At 40.3% G+C, this 16884-nt stretch overlaps 1 protein-coding gene across 7 annotated transcripts in view; it reads right to left on the minus strand.

Annotated features, from left to right (window-relative positions):
- Positions 1 to 16884, minus strand: part of Evi5 (ecotropic viral integration site 5) — a 137086-nt gene that overhangs the window by 39525 nt on the left and 80677 nt on the right. For all 7 annotated transcript variants that reach the window (XM_029477109.1, XM_029477107.1, XM_029477108.1 and 4 more), the window contains 5 exons: positions 16559 to 16693; positions 15235 to 15375; positions 13492 to 13650; positions 8264 to 8410; positions 6111 to 6206 (listed from right to left, as the gene is read on the minus strand). In XM_029477109.1, the coding sequence (XP_029332969.1) occupies positions 6111 to 6206; positions 8264 to 8410; positions 13492 to 13650; positions 15235 to 15375; positions 16559 to 16693 (678 nt within the window). The remainder of the gene's footprint in view (positions 1 to 6110; positions 6207 to 8263; positions 8411 to 13491; positions 13651 to 15234; positions 15376 to 16558; positions 16694 to 16884) is intronic.

Genomic DNA, 16884 nt, shown 5'->3' on the forward strand with positions numbered 1-16884 from the left:
TCATGAGTCTGAAGCCATCATGGAAAACAGTGGGACCCTGTCTTAACTAAGTTTTAAAAAGAGCCAAGAGTAATATAACTTCATGATCAATTGTGCAGAATGCACATGGCCCTGGGTTAAGTCCTTAGCATAGGTAAGTAGATAGGCAGGCAGGCAGAGAGATAAATGATAGATCAATGACAGATGGATATTCATAATTACACTAAAAAGCAGGCTTTAACTATATGAATAGATTACATAGTCCAAAATAAAATCATGTTATATAACAATATGATTTATTATACCACAAACTTGAAAATTTTAGTTTATGAGAAAGTAACAAATGCTGAGCCTAGTGCTCTGGAGTCAGAGGCGAGAAGATCTTTGTGAGTTTCAGGTTAGCCAAGGCTATAGAACACTAACTGGAAGTATTAATCTGAAGAGATATAAAATAGAGACTCATAGTCCCCCCCTAGTGGAACTTGAGAATGATCTGACAGATTTCCACAACTGTGAACTATCTAAAGTGTAGTTATATTAAAAAAAAAAAAAAAGTTTCAAAAACAGAAATAATTTAAGAGGTCATTTTTAAGTAGTAGCTCATATTGGCCTTGAACTCTCAATCTTCTGTCTCTATCTTCAGAGTGCTACAATTGCTTTCTGTGAATCTAATCTACATTAAATAAAATAAGTGTTGAGCCGGGTGTGGTGGCACACCCCTTTAATTCCAGCACTTGGGAAGCAGAGGCAGATGGATTTCTGAGTTCGAGGCCAGCCTGGTCTACAGAGTGAGTTCCAGGACAGCCAGGGCTACACAGAGAAACCCTGTCTCAAAAACCCAAAAATAAAATAAAATAAATAAATGTTGAGCCACTGAGATATTTACTGAAATTTTCTTTTCTAAGTGACTTAACAGCAAGTCAGATCAGGAGCACATAAGCCTCAGCCCTGAAGGACAAGTGAGCGTCCTCAAAAGAAGAAGGTACAGAAAGTTAAAGAAGACTACAGTGTGCAGAACGGAACAGAAACCAGAAGGACATGAGGGCCCCTGCAGGACAGTCTGGAGAAACCTGGGCAGTGCTGTGTGTGAGATGGAGACACGATGCTGAGAGCCAGGGCAGTGCTCTCACACTGAGACACTCTGACAGGATTTGGATAGGGAAAGGCAACCTACAAACACTTTTGTCAAGGCAGCTCTGGTAACTTAGGAAAGTTTCCTCCAGCTGAGGCCGAGGGGGGAAAAAATAGATGGGAGATTTCTGACTCAGAAAATATTCAGTAGTAAAATGGACAAGGGAAAATGCTAGCTTTGCCTTTTGTAGCACTAGTCCATACAGCAGGCAAAATATTGGCAAGAAAGTAACTATAAGGTACAAAATAATGTTAGCTACTGAAGCTGAAAGCTTGCACACCTTACACTTGCACCTCTGGCACACATTATGGAGGTAAGAAAGAAGTATCTGAAGTCACTCCGGGCTTCAGCATCTCTAATGTGGTAATAAATGGTCTAGAAATCAAGACTCAAGACACTGATTTCACAGCAGTCACAACATGGAACTTCAGCGTATATACGTGTGATGTGTGCATCTCTGGATGTGTGCAAGTGTGGATGAGCGGATGGAGAAAATGCCAATGTATACAATGGAATGCAATTTAGTCTATAAAAAGATGGGAAATGTGCTGGTTGTGAAGGTACACACTATAATCCCTAGCACTCAGAAAGAAGCAGAAGATCATGGTTTGAGGATAGCCTGGGGCAAATAAACTTTAGGCTAGTATGAGCATCACAATGAGATTCTGCCTAAAAAAAAAAAAAAAAAAAAAAAAACAAAATTAATAGTAATAAAAAGAAATCATCCCATTTTCAACATAGATAAACCCATACACTCACTCACACTGGAATCTAAGAAAGCTGACCTCATAGCAAGGCAACAAAATGTGATTACTCTTAGCCAAACTAACCAGAGGGCACAGAGACAGTATCCAAATTAATAAAATAAGAACTGAAAGGGGAGACATGGGCTGGGGAGATGGCTCAGTGGTTAAGAGCATCAACTGCTCTTCCGAAGGTCCTGAGTTCAAATCCCATCAACCACATTGTGGCTCACAACCATCTGTAATGAGATCTGATGTCTTCTTCTGGTGCATCTGAAGACAGCTACAGTATACTTAGATATAATAATAACTAAATCTTTAAAAGGGCGGGGGGAGACATAACAACAGAAAACGAGGTAACCCAATCACAAAAGAACACACATGGTATGCACTCACTGATAGTAGATATTAGCCCAAAAGATCGGAATACCCAAGATACAATTCACAGACCAAATGAAGCTCAAGAAGAAAGAAGAAGTGTGGATACTTTGGTCCTTATTAGAAAGGGTAACAAAATACAGGAGCAAATATAGAAACAAAATGTGGAACACACATTGAAGAAAAGGCCATCCAGAGACTGCCCCACCTGGGGATCCAAGCCATATACAGTCACCAAACGCAAACACTATTGTGGATGCCAAGAAGTGTATGCTGACAGGAGCCTGATATAGCTGTCTCCTGAGAGGTTCTGCCAGAGCCTGACAAATACAGAGGTGGATGCTTGCAGCTAACCATTGAACCATGGGGTCCCCAGTGGAGGAGTTAGAGAAAGGACTGAAGGAGCTGAAGGAGTTTGCAACCCCATAGGAAGAACAACAACATCAACCAACCAAAGATCCCAGGGTCTAAACCACCAACCAAGGAGTACTCATGGAGGGACCCAGGGCTCCAGCCATATATGTAGTATTAGCCCAAAAGATCAATGGGAGAAGAGGCCCTTGGTCTGTGAAGGTTCGACACCCCAATGTAGGGGAATGCGAGGGCTGGGAGGTAGGAGTGGGTGGGTGGGTGGGTGGGGGCACACCCTCACAGAAGGAGGAGGAGGGAGATAGGATAGGGAGCTTCTGGGAGGGGGGAATTGGGATAGAGGATAACATTTGAAATGTAAATAAAATAAACAATTAAAAAAAGGAAAAAAATTTAAGGAAATAAAAACATGATTACTAAGGGCTTGGCATAGCAAGTTAGAGAAATACTTAAGAATATTTGATGCATCTTTCTTCACTTTTCATAAAATTATGTAACAGGAAGATTTCACTTTAAGCAAAACATGCAGAATATGAGTTTCTTAGTTTTAGTAAGTATTTCAGTATCAAAAAAACTAATTTGGCTCAGTGGGTTAAAAAGTTTGCTCTACAAGATGAGGACATCAGTGTAAATCCCAGTGTCTACAAGCCTATGACCACATCAGGGAGCTCACTGGCCAGTCAGTCTAGCGAAACAGTGGGTCTCAAGGCAATATATACTAAGAGCAATAGACGATTCCACCCCATGTGCAGTTCTAGCTTCTACATATATGTGCATGAGTACACACACCTGCAAACTCACGTGTGTCACACACACACACACACACACACACACACAGAGAGGGGGGTGGAGCTGCTGAGGCTACAAGCAGGAGCCACCACACCTAGCTAAAGACCATAGTTGTTTTGTGTTTAGAAAGATGGTGCAGGGGTTTGAATGAGAATGACCTCATAGGTTCATATGTTTGAATGCAAGTTAGTGGAACTGTTTGGGGGAAATGAGAGGTGTGACTTTGTTGAAGGTGCACTGCTGCGGGAAGGCTGAGGTTTCAAGAGCCTCTGTCAGGACTAGTCATTCTCTACCCTGTCTCTTCTCTCTGGGCCTGCTGTTTGTGGATCAGGATGTAAAGTTCTCAGCTACTGCTCTGGCACTATGCCTGTTTTCTTCCCACCATAAGGACCATTGACTAACCCCTCAACTAAATGTTCTTTTATGAGTTGCCTTGGTCATGGTCTCCTCACAGCACTAGAACAGTAACTAAGACAGGTGGCAATCTTTTGGAAAAGTCCATACAGATTTGTGTATAATGTAGGTAACTAATTTACAAGCCAGGCATGGTACCTCATACCTGCAATCACTGCAGTCTAGATGCAGAGAAAGGAGTACTTCTGGGAATTCTGGGCCAGTATGCACTACATAGTGAGTTCCAGGCCACCCTAGGCTATATATGGAGACTCTGTCTCAAAAAAAAAAAAAACCAAAACCAAAACAAACAAACAAAAACAAAACAAAACAAAACAAAAAAACCTTAAACTAACATGCTAGCCAGTTTTATGTCAACTTGACTCAATTGAGAAAAGATCTCACACACCAGATTTACCTGTGGACAAGCCTCTGGTAGACTTTCTTGATTGATGATTGATATGGGAGGGCCCAGCTCATTGTGAGTGGTGATCATGGGTGCTTTAAGAAAGCAGGCTGAGCAAGCTACGGGGAGTAGCCCTGTTCATGGTGTTCCTTAGTGGCTTCCACTTCAGTCCCTGCCTGGCCCTGACTTCTCTAGATGATAAACCCTGTGCTGCTCTTTGCTCGTTGTCATGGAGTTTATTATAAAAGAGAGTGTAACTAATACACCAGACAGACAAACAACCCTGTAACACTCTGCTCATATAGGAAACTAACTTCTTTATCCTAGTTTATAAATTAAAGAAGTAAAGTGGGGCCTGGGGCCTGGGGCAGGACATGGCTCGGCAGTTAAGAGTATTTATTACTAGTGTAGTGGGCCAAGATTCAGCAGCCACATGGTGACTCACAACCATTTGTAGTTCCAATTTCAGGGGGTCCAATACCCTGCTATGACTACCTCAAGGACAGAGATATACACACAGGCAAAATACTCAAACACATAAAACAAAACAAAACAAAACAAAACAAAACAAAACAAAACAAAACTAGACCTTAAGGGGGAAAGTAGGATACTCAACATTACTTTAGGGTGGGGCAGAAATTCAGCACTTGCAATCTCCTACTATAGCCTCATAAGTGATGGGAGTAAATTCTCTTTTTTTAAATAAAACTGGCAGTGCAGAGACATTATAAAGTGTTATTCAAAAATGGACTAAGAACTAAAACAAAAGCAAAACCCAAGTTCTTTGCTGAGATTTTGGACTTCAAAAAAATTAAAAGCTTTTGTGCATCAAAAACAACCATCTGTAGGGATCTGAAACTCTTTTGTGGGTTCTGTGACATGTAGGCCAAACATTATACACATAAAGTAAAAAAATAAATCTTAAAAAAAGTGCCCAACAGAAGAAAAAATGGAATTTTTGTGCTCTAAATTAAGGATGTAAAATGATATGTTTTATAGAAAATAGCATTGCAATTCCAATAAATAAATAAATAAATAGAAGCACTGTTTAATTTAACCCAGTAGTTGTAGAGCATTCATAGAGCTGAGTGCAGGATGTCTGGCAGGTATTTACACATCTCTGGCCATAGCAGCATTGTTCACAACAGCAAAGGTGGATAAATGAAAGAATAGACAATACACTGTGGTAAGCACATGCAATGAAGGATGCATTTTGCTTTTAAAAAAAAGTATACACTGCATGAGTGAACCTAAGAACTTCATGCTAAGGGAAACGAGTCTGTCAGAGATGTCTCATGATGCCTAGAGCATGAGACCATGATGTGCACAGATCCCTAGAGTGGTCAAATTCAGAGATAAGACACTAACACTATAATGGTGAATGCCAGGGGCTATGAAAGGAAGGAATGTCAAGTTAGTGTTTAACGGACACACTGAGTTTCATGCAGAAAATGAAGAAGTTCTAGATGGCATTGGTGGTCATACAACAGCATACATGTTCTTAAAGTCACAGAATAGTAAATCTTAAAAGTTTTATGCTATGTATAAGTAGAAATGCCCCCGAGGCTGAGGAGATTCATCAATAGGTAGAGCACTTAGCACCGACCTCTAGGGGGACCAGAGTTCAGTTCCTCAGCACCCACATAAATGTCAGCTAAGCATGGTAGCTGCCTGCAATGCCAGCACTCGGGAGGCAGAGATAGGTTTTCCATCCCTGAGGTAAGCTAGCTAGCAAGACCAACCATGCCAGTAAGAGACCCTCCCTGAGGAAATTAAGTGGACAGCAATGAAGACATCCAGCTTCCATCTCTGGCCTCCACATGACCCCACCCCCACCCCCGCACGCACAAAAGCACCCTGAAGCAGACAAATATTGGCATCAGGAGGGAGGCCCACCTCTGCACTCCCACAACGTACATACCTGGATTTCCAGCTCAGCGATGTGCTGCTGCAGCTCAGCCACGGCCGCGATGCTATCAGCTTCCCGGAGCCGCACAGCCATGACTTCCTCCTTGTTCTACAGCAGCAAACAAGACACAGCAACAAAACAGGTGAGTTCAAAAAGCAAGCATTTTCAAAATATTAAGGTGTATAAACTGCACATTAGCATTACCCAGCAGTGTCTGAGCAGCTTGCTATAAACAACCACAACAAACAGGACAAAAACAACTTATAAGTGGCCATTTATCAATTCCAATCAGGTTCTGCCTCCAAATGAACCTGTGAAAAATTTATAAAAAAACTTTTGTGTTCGAGATTGTAAAACTGAGAATTATAGGCTTTTACTATTTAAAGTGAGAATATTCAAATTAATTTTGATATTAGAGTAGAGTGAAAATAATGTTAATACAAATACTATCCAGATACTTTATATAAGTGAAAAATGAGCTTTAAAGATTACTCAAAGACAAATCATAAGCCTTAATCACAAAAAAGCTTAATGAAAATGAATCTGCCTATATAACTAAGGGCCGGCTTCCTTGAAAAGTTACAGTTGTTATGGAGTTGTTACACTCTAACAAGGGAAACACGACAGGTTACTAGGTGCCAGAATGACAATTAATACACTAACATTAATTCCAAGATCTGCAAAAGGCAGTAGAGAGGCTGAATCAACTTAGAGCTCGCACACAAGGGTGTATCAGAGCTAGTGTCCTCAGTGTACTTCACAAGGCAAAGATGAACAAATAAAAACTAAGGGAAAACCCTGTATCCATCTGCCGAGTCTACTATTCTGAGTCTTTATTCACTTCTTAGAAAAACTCAAAACAAGTATCTTCATAACTGAACATTTTTTTTTTATTTTGCTAACGGGTGCTAATACAATATTAAATGCAGAAACACTGTTACCAAAATGTTTAAAGAAAACTGACATCCACATAGAGAAAATTAAATTTAATACTCTGTTAAAGATGAATCGGCAAGGGCAATATGGCAATATGGTCTGCCAGCTATCACTGTGACAAGTCACAGGGACGTCACCTCAGTGTGCACTACCTTATTTGTAAATGAATCCAGTTGCAATTTAGAAAGGGTCAATTCTTCAAGTTAGTACAATTCTACTGCTGCCTACAGATTTCTTCAGTCTAAATTCTAACGGCCATGAATATTGATTAGGATGTAATTTCATCTCTGGATTTCAATGACACTGATAAACCACTCAAGCTTCACTCTTGGTTTTTAATGACACCAGGACGAGTTGATGGAATTACAGCTTTCTATGTGCCACTGAAAGTCTTATTTTTCATAGAATAATAAAGCTTGCATATATGAGGCCTACTGTCTGCTAAGGAGGTTAGTACTTTCTGTTAAAGTTTCACAACTTCCCTTCAGGAATCCGCACTAGAGCTCAGATGGCATGCATCTCTTTAGTGATTTTCACACACACTTGTGCGTTTGTATCCGTGCTCTGTTCTCCACCTGATGGCCCCAGCCAACTGTCCTCATTACCTAAAGCTACTTAAGTTCCTTTCATAAAAAAAGGAATTTATTTTAATGCAATTTATTTTGAAAGGTTAACAGAAATTGTACTCATTTTTCTTAACCCATTTGCACACATACATTTCTCCTGCTCTCTCTGTTACGCAAAAACATCAGTAGTGACTGCCTGCTAATATGATGAATCAAGGGAGGAACTTCAACCTCTGCAATTACCTGCACTTTCAGGTGAGCCATTACAAGCTACATTTTAAAGGGCTACTCCTCAAAAGGCACACCACAAAGGAGCATTAGGAGTTAACATTAACTTAATCAAGGTTAAGGTTAAACTGAGGTTTTCTCCCTGAAACTTACCCTCTGAACAAAATGAGCTAACCTTGTCTGAGAACAACCACTAAAACAAGGTCAGGAAAAAGAAGGACAATTTACTCTGGGTGTGGTGCATGCCTGTGATCCCAGCAATAAGAGACAGAGGTAAAAGAATCAATGGGATTTTGAAGCCAGTTTGGTCTATAAAGCAAAATCCAGGCTAGCCAGGGCTATATATTCAAAGTCTGTTTAAAAAAAAACAAACAAAACAAAACCACAAACCCCAATCCTGATAAATGTATAAAGCCCGACTGCACTGATACTCACCTTGCATTCAATCTCTGCCTGCCTGCGCTTTGCCTCACTTAACTGGGCAAGCAACCCCTTGTTCTTCACAGACAGCGAGCACACCTTCTCCTGCAGACTGTTCACCTCTTGCTCCGCTCTTCGAAGTTGGTTACTATTGATCTGGTTCTAGTGAGAAATGCAAATAGACACACTATAGATAAAGGATGGAAATTTTTAATAATTTTTTATCTGTCCATCTTATACTTCAACAGCCTTATAAAAAGTTACGTAAAATGTGTACTAAAAAATGGAAGAAAGATATACAACAGCTTTTTATATTATATTACTTATTTAAATTACTTAATTATATTATTATATTAGTATAATTTTAGTATAAGAATCCTCAGCCAATTGTGTGGCATATGTAGTTCCAGTAATTGAAAGGATGAGGAAGTATGTTCAATAAGAGTTTAAGGACAGCCTGGGCTACACAGTGAATCTGAGGACATATAGACCTGTCTATAAGACCCTGTCTCAAAAAAAAAAAAAAAGAAAGAAAGAAAGAAAGAAAGAAAGAAAGAAAGAAAGAAAGAAAGAGAAAAAGACCTGAATTCTCCGAAAGAATATTACAAACTCTTAACCAACACATTAGCCAGGCATTGTTGCCCACACCTGCAATTCCAGTATTTAGAAGGTAGACGCAAAAAGCTCAGGAGTACAAGATCGGCTTCGTCTTTGTAGTGAGTTTGAGGTTAGCCTGGGCTACTTGAGATCCTGCTTCAAAATGCTAGAAATACTGAAAATTCTAGACCTCAATATATCATTTATTAAAAAAAAAACACTATAAGCTTTGTCTTATGAGCAAATAACTCTATTTCAGAGGGATGTTCCTTCAATACGGCTGCAAAGAATTTTCCAACAATGAAATACAAAACCACAATTCAAGACTTAATTGTGGGTGAGAACAGTATATGACAAAAAAGAAAAAGAGTATATTCTAATAATTTCTCATAGTGAGGTAATTTTAAGACTTCAAATAAAATAAATGCTTAAAATTATTAAAGATATAAAAAGAAGAAGAAAAGCATAATAAGAAGAGGAGCCATGAGAGGCCGTGCAGAAGTGGCAGGGCGGGGCAGGCCCATCACCTCAGCACTCGAGACCCAAGATCAAGGCCACCCTGCAGAACACAGTGCCACTTCAAAGTCAGAGCAGGGGGAGGAGGAACAGTGAATTTGGCCAAAAATACTTTTTTAATTTTTGAGCTACTGTCTTGCTATGTAGCTGGGTTGGTCTGATACTCATAATCATTCTGGTTTTCCCTGCTGAGTGTTGTAATTATAAATGTGTGTCACCAGGCTGGAGACATAGCTCAGTGGTTGAGAGCAGTCACTGCTCTACCAGAGGAGCTGAGTTCAATTCCCAGCAACATCAGCAACATCGTGGCTCACAACTATCTGTAATGGGATCTGATGCCCCCTTCTGGTGTGTCTGAAGACAACTACAGTGTGCTCATATACATATAATAACTAAGTCTTTTAAAAGATAATAAAGGTGTGTCATCATGTCTCATGAAATTTTGCAAATTTAAAAACGAATCAAATACAATTTCTAAAAGCCAATATAACTGCTGATACTAGAAATCCAGTGAGGGCTGGAGCAACAGCTCAGTAATTTAAATGCTTCTCGTGTATGGCCACAGAGACTTCAGTGTTCATCTCTAACACCCACATAAAAGATGGGCTTGGTGGCACATATCTGTAACCCCAACAATGGGGTGCAAACAGCAAGGGAGGACAGAGATAACAACCTCTAGAGCTTACTGGCATCTATCCTAGCCAATAGATGAACTCGAGGTTCAAAGGGAGATCTGTCCCAAAAAAATAACATGAACAGTGATCCAAGAAGACACCTCAAGTCAACCTCTGGCCTCCATATTCACACCCAAACATATACAAATATGTACATATTTATAACATACACTCACACACACAATGAAAGGATTAAATACAAGATTAGGCATGAATAGTGAAAAATGTTAGTGTTGAAAAAGAATGTATAAGACACAGAAAATAAAAAAAGGTCCAATTTTTCAGCATTTTTTAAAAGCCATGTTAAGGTCCATTAATATTTGAGAAAATTTTATTCTTCCCCTAGCCTGCCACCAAAAAAAAAAAAAAAAAAAAAAAGTGGGCCAAGTCTAGGCCTAGTTAGGTAAGGCTCTATTCCCAGCTACTCAGGAGGCTGAGACAAGAGGACCATGCTGTGAAGTCAGGGCACGTGCACGTGACTTGGTGAAACCATGACCCAAAGTAAGGAGAGGTCCAGAGTGCTAAGGAAACATGTAAGTCAAGGAAAACACAGGATATATGAAGGAAAGAGAAAGAAGGCACTTTCCAGCAAATATGTAATGCTTTAGAGATTGTTTTCAGTCTACAAAACTTTACTCAATTAAGTGCTCGTGTAAGAATAAAGGCAACCTCAATTTCAGGAAGTCAGAGAAAACCAAGTGGAATGATGCACACACCTATAGTCCTAGCTATTGCATGGATCATGAGTTTGAGGCCAGCCTGGGCAACAAAGAAGGAAGAGGGGAAGGGGAAGGAAGGAAAGGAAGGAAAGATGCAGCAGTCAGAATAAACAGAAGATTAGACAGACCAAATCAAATAAACACTGAGCACAGATGACCACAGTGGCACCCAATCACCCAGAGGCTTACAAGCTGTGTACGAAATAATATGTAACATGCATGAACACAGCAAGTTCTTCTGAGGGCCTGTTCAAAATCAAGATATAATTACTGCCTTTAGAATACATTTAACCAGGCAAGTATTTCCAAATACCTCTGATACAAAAGCAAAATGAAGGCTAAGGCTGAGGATTATCAGAAAACACCCTTGCCCCTCTAACTCCCTGCAACAAGCAATAGAGGAATACTGCTGACTCCAGTCCCGACTCTAGGATATGACACAAAATAAAAGACAGGACAAAAGCTGTCTGGGAAACCAGCCCTCGTTCTGAAAATGAGGTAATGCCAAAGGAATTTGAACCCTGAAGTGCACTTCGCATAACCATAGAGCAAAACTCAGCTCAGCCCATCTGACAGTATTAACTCAAACTTGCCACATGACAGGCCTGGCAGAGGGAAATGTGTACCCATTGCTAGGCACAAAATCTATTTACCTTAGTTATTTATTACCCTATACAAGATACCCAATCGCTGCTATCTAGCCCCTTCCCCATACTATGGATGTCTGTTTCAAGATAACTAATCTTTCTTGGTGTACACTTGTTGGGGCACATGAAAATGTGTGCAAAAATTTACAAAGCATGTGACAAAGCAAGGAGAGACAGAAGTACATAACAAGAGACAAACCAGTATGCAGAAGTAGCCTTAGGATGACACAGAAATTGAATTATCTGATAGGAGATAGATATATATATATGGGTCATAATCATATATAAGCTTACGTAGAGATATAAATAAATTTTGCTCATAAAATAAAACTTTCCACTATAAAATCTAATTTCTACTTTTCCTAATTCTAGCCTCTTTCATATTTTTAATTTCAATAAAACCTTTTGAAAGTAATTAGATGATTAAGAAACAGATATGTTTATCCTAAGGATTGCTGATTCACTCTCTGGTGCCTGACGTGGAATGTCACTGAGATACAAAGTGCGGCGTGAGTAGACTGCGCCCCCTACTGACTGAAGAGATCCTCTGAAAAGCAATCACACGCGTGGTTTCCCCTCCTATGCATCCATGAATTCACACTGCAAAGGACTGAAGTTTGTGAAAGTGTATCTGTACTGCACATGTGCAGACTTTTATTATTCCCTAAACAGTATAGTGTAAAAATTATTTCTATTTGCTATATTAGGCCTTGTACCTAAGGATGGTTTAAAGTATACTGCATATACATATATTATTACAAATATTATATAAAAATAATAAACCATTTTATTTAAGGAACTTGAGCACCTGAAGATTGCAGTACTAGCAGAGATTCTGTAATCTGCCCCATGGATCCCACAGGACAACCTTATGTGAAATATAGCTCAGAAGAATGTAATTCAAAAAAGCCAAATTTATCTTTACAATACAACAGGTTTTATAAACAAAATGATTTGCACATCTTAGGCCAAATATATTTAAGATAGGGATTTAATACAGAAAAGGGAACATTAGGAGACGTAGTTACTCAGGATCACACTATACACTTGACAAGGCAGAACGCACATTGTAGCAGACAATTCTCTACTGGAAATGTATGGAGATAGTTTGAGTCATTACACAGAAAACCATCTGGTAGGCAGAGCCAGAATGCTGCTAAACATCCTATAATGCACAGGCTAGATAAATAAAACAAATAATTTCTCACTCAAATGTTTAAAAAATATTCAAGTTGAGGAATCTTGCTCTACATAAATTTTCCTTCTTAATTTGTGCAATAAGGCAACCCTATGAGTTTTACTAATAAGCCCAAAAGTCTAACTTGTTTCAATTTTATTGAAGGGTCAAAGCAGAGATTGTATCTCTGAGGAAAAAAAAAATGTTTCTGCCTATAATGCCAGTACTGGGAGGCTGGAGCATTATCTGTCATTATCTGTCAGTTTGAGGCCAATCCAGGATACAGAGTGAGTGACAAGCCAGCCAGGGATATAGCACCACTTTGTCTCAATAATAATAATAATAATAATAATGATCCACAAAAACAAAGCTAAAACAAACCAAACAGTACTGGAGCAATGGCTCAGTGAGAGCACCTGCTGTACAAACCTTAACTCCAGTGAGAGTGCCTGCTGTACAAACATGGAGGCCTGAGTTTAGATCCCCAGCACTCATATAAAAGGTGGGCTCACATTTGTAACTCTAGGGTTACACAGACAGACTGAAGTTGCTAGCCAGACAGCTTAATTGAAACAAACAAACAAACAAACAACAACAATGGTACGTTGCTGGAGCTCCAGCTTTGATAACAAAGAGCAGGAGCAGACAGCAATAGGTATGTTTTAGTGTCTGCGTGAGGACTAGAAACTACTGTCTAGACCTCAGCTTTTAATTCAGTTCTAAGGATTACACCACAGTGAACCTGATTCACTTACCACTCCCTTAAACACAAGGGCATGGCATTCAAACTTCCCATTTAAAACCTACATTTTCACTCTTCCTAACTTTATAGTCACTGTTACTTTTGAGAAAACAACGGTGTAAGACTCGGATCTAGAGATGTATTCCACCCACCTGGGCCTGCCCGCCATACCTGTGTCTCCATTTCCATCATCCTTTGCTTCATCTCTCTTATTTCTGCCTGTGTTTCCGCCTCTCTAAGGCGAATGCTCATCAGCTCATCCTGTAACTCATTCACAGCATTTTTCTTGGGTGGGTCTTTCCATCTTCCAGAAGTTCGAGCTAGGTGACGCTAAAGCAGAAAACATTATTATATCGCAACACGTACTCTACAGAGGATGAGCAAACTTTACAGAGCACGTGTGTGAGCACTGTTTGTTAAGAGACGCTTTTGCTTTGTAATTAGTACTCCTGGTTGGCTAGACATATGCTCTTCCTATCCCAGGCCTCCTAAGAGCTGGGATGCCAGATATACACCACCATGCCCAGCTTAATTTAAACTGTTGCAAACCTGGGTATTTTTCAAAATTCATCTTTTAAAAGCCATGTTCTTCTAAAATTATATTACACGTATCACTGGTTTGGGGCTGGGGATGCTCCACAGCACATACATGGAGCGCAGAGGACAACCTGCAAGAGTCAGTTCTTTCACAGTGTAAATCCAGGGGACCCAACTCAGGTCCTCCGAGGCCTTGCAGCAACTGTCTCCTCCCACTGAGTCGTCTCACAGGACCCCTCAAAGACCAAGTTCAACATTTACCAGATCTCTCTCTCTTCCCATCCTCCCACCCTCTCAACCTTCCCCCAGCTCCCCACCCCCCACCCCATTCAAACAAAGACCACCATTCTGAAACTGTGTAGGGTTTTTTTGGGGGGTGGGGGGAGGGCGGGGTTGAAAATAGGGTTTCTCTGTGTAGCCTTGGCTGTCCTGGAAGTCACTCTGTAGACCAGGCTGGCCTCAAACTCATCAATCTGATTGACTCTGCCTCCCAAGTGCTGGAATTAAAGGTGTGCTCTTCACCACCCCCAGTACCTACTTTTAAAAAACTCATTCTTCTCTGTCTTACAGATTGCTACATTTTGTTCTTTCCCTAATTTCTCTCACAAGTAGATATATTTGTGGGAATATACCTAAAGCAGCATTTATTTTGTCACAAGCATTTTCAAAAGAAGTTAAAAAATGTACATATATACATTGGCATCCCCTTCAGGTGTTTCACACTTTCCAAATAGTAAAGAAAATCTTTGGTTGATAAATGAATAGACTATTAACTTGCCCTCTGAGTTCCATTTCTAGGGCTGGAGAGATGGCTCAGCAGTTAAAGGCTAGGTTCACAACCAAAAATATAAGTTCCATTTCTATACCATAAGTTAGTGCAATTCATCAGACAAATTTCCCCGTACAGTGGGCTGTAGCTGACACAGAAACTGGCAAGTGATCCAAGTGCAGAGAACAAGTTCATATGGACAGCTCAGCCATAAAGGAGGCATCTGTGTCACACTTCTAGCAAGGCCTGGGGACCACTGTCAGAGGGGATGGAAAAGCCTAAAGCCAGTGATTGGGGAAGACCGGGGCACAGCAGTGTCTTCTGGGCATCACAGGACCACTGCGCTCCTGAGCTCTCAGCAGCTGTATAATAATCAAGCCAGAGAACATTCCAGCATGAAGCAGGCCAAGTTCTTGAGCTCCTGACAGTTGCTCCTGGATAAGGCAGCATCAGTTTTCTTTAAGAATGTGGCCCTTCAGTTGGGCAGTGGTGGTACACACCTTTAATCCCAAAACTTGGGAGGCAGAGGCAGGCAGATTTCTGAGTTCAAGGACAGCCTGGTGCATCGGGTTTAGTTCCTTTCAGAGAGCATGTCAGGCCTGACATACCTGCCAGTGCTCTTCTAAGTCTCTGACTTGCTGTCGAAGTTCTTTCAAACCCATGATGGCTTCGGCTTCCCTCAGCTTCACAGCAATGAGTTCCTCCTGAAGCCTTGCAACATTATTCTCATCAGGAAATGAGTTGTTCTTCTAAAGTCAGAGAAAAATTGAGATTTTTAAAAATTTAGTTGTGTATTCCTGTTTGTTTACATGTATACATGTGTGGAGGCTGGAGAATAAGCTGTAGGCACTAGTCCTCTCTCCTTCTACCATGCAGCTTCTGGGGATAGAACACATCTCTATTCATATTCTTAAATATGGAGCATGGAGTTGTATCAAAGTAACAAAGAGAACTGGCACACTTAACTGAAGACCTCAGAAAATGACATGATCTCTCATGCTCATGGACTGGTAGAATTAATATAGTAAAAGTGGACATCCTACCAAGAGCAATCTACAAATTCAATGCAATTCCCATTAAAATTCCAACATGATTCTCCAGAGAAATTGAAAATCAATCAGTTTTGTATGGGAACACAAAAGTCCTGGAGTAGCTGAAGCAAGACTGCATAACAGACGAGCTGCTAGAGGTGAAGGTGACTACTCAGCTGTAATAGGAAAAGTAGCCCAGCGCTGACAAGAAAGCAGACACATTGACCAACTAAACCAGCTGAGTCAGCAGACTCAAAGGGGAGCTCCAGATACAAGTCCACACACCTATGGATGCCTGCTTTTTAATAATCCAAAATTACACATTGGAGAAAAGAGCATCTTCAACAAATCGTTGATCACTGGATGACTGCTTAAAGAAAGATGCAAATAGATCCATATTTATCACTGCACAAAACTCAACCCCAAATGGACCAAAGTCCTCAATGTAAAGAGCAGATACCCTGAATCAGATGGAAGAGGAGACAGAGAATAACCCTGAACCCACTGACACAGTAAAGGATTTTCTGAATTGGGAGCCTTAAGGTTCTGTTTATTTTCTGCCTACCCACTCTCTCTTTAGACCGGGGTCTCATGCACACCAGCTGACCTCCAACTAACCAGGTAGTCAAGACTTGAGCTTCCCTCCTGAGTAGTGGGATCATAAGTGTGTGCCCCACACCTGGCTTTGTGTGCTGCAGGGTGAACCCAGGACCTCATGCATTCTAGGAGGCACTATGCCAACTAGCAACATTTCCTTATTTGCTGATTCAATAACTAATACTCATAGTTCCTCATGTGTAAAAAACATCAAGTCCAACTCAACTCTTTAATTAGTACTTAACAAGTATCTAGCACATCTCCCTCAGATTTAGAAGCAGGTACTATTTATGTAGTCCCTTACCTTCTCTATATCCAACACTTTATCCTGCATCTCCTTCAGTGCACACTGAGACTCGGCTTCACTCAGTCTGGCTTGAACCAATTCCTTCTCCAGCTGCAGCACGAAATCTTCGTTGTAGGTGGAACTGCATTTATGCTAAAGATTATGAACATATACTTAAATTTCATGGAAACACAAATGTGTAAATATATACAAAGAGAAAATTAATGAAATTATTTAACTTGGGTATTATGAGCAACTAAAAAGTAAAATTATATCCAGTATTTCAAATTATTTCATTTTCCCAACAAATGGGCAGAGAGGGAGGGAGGGAGGGAGGGAGGGAG

Source organism: Mus caroli, chromosome 5, assembly GCF_900094665.2.
Source record: "Mus caroli chromosome 5, CAROLI_EIJ_v1.1, whole genome shotgun sequence".
NCBI lineage: Eukaryota > Metazoa > Chordata > Mammalia > Rodentia > Muridae > Mus > Mus caroli.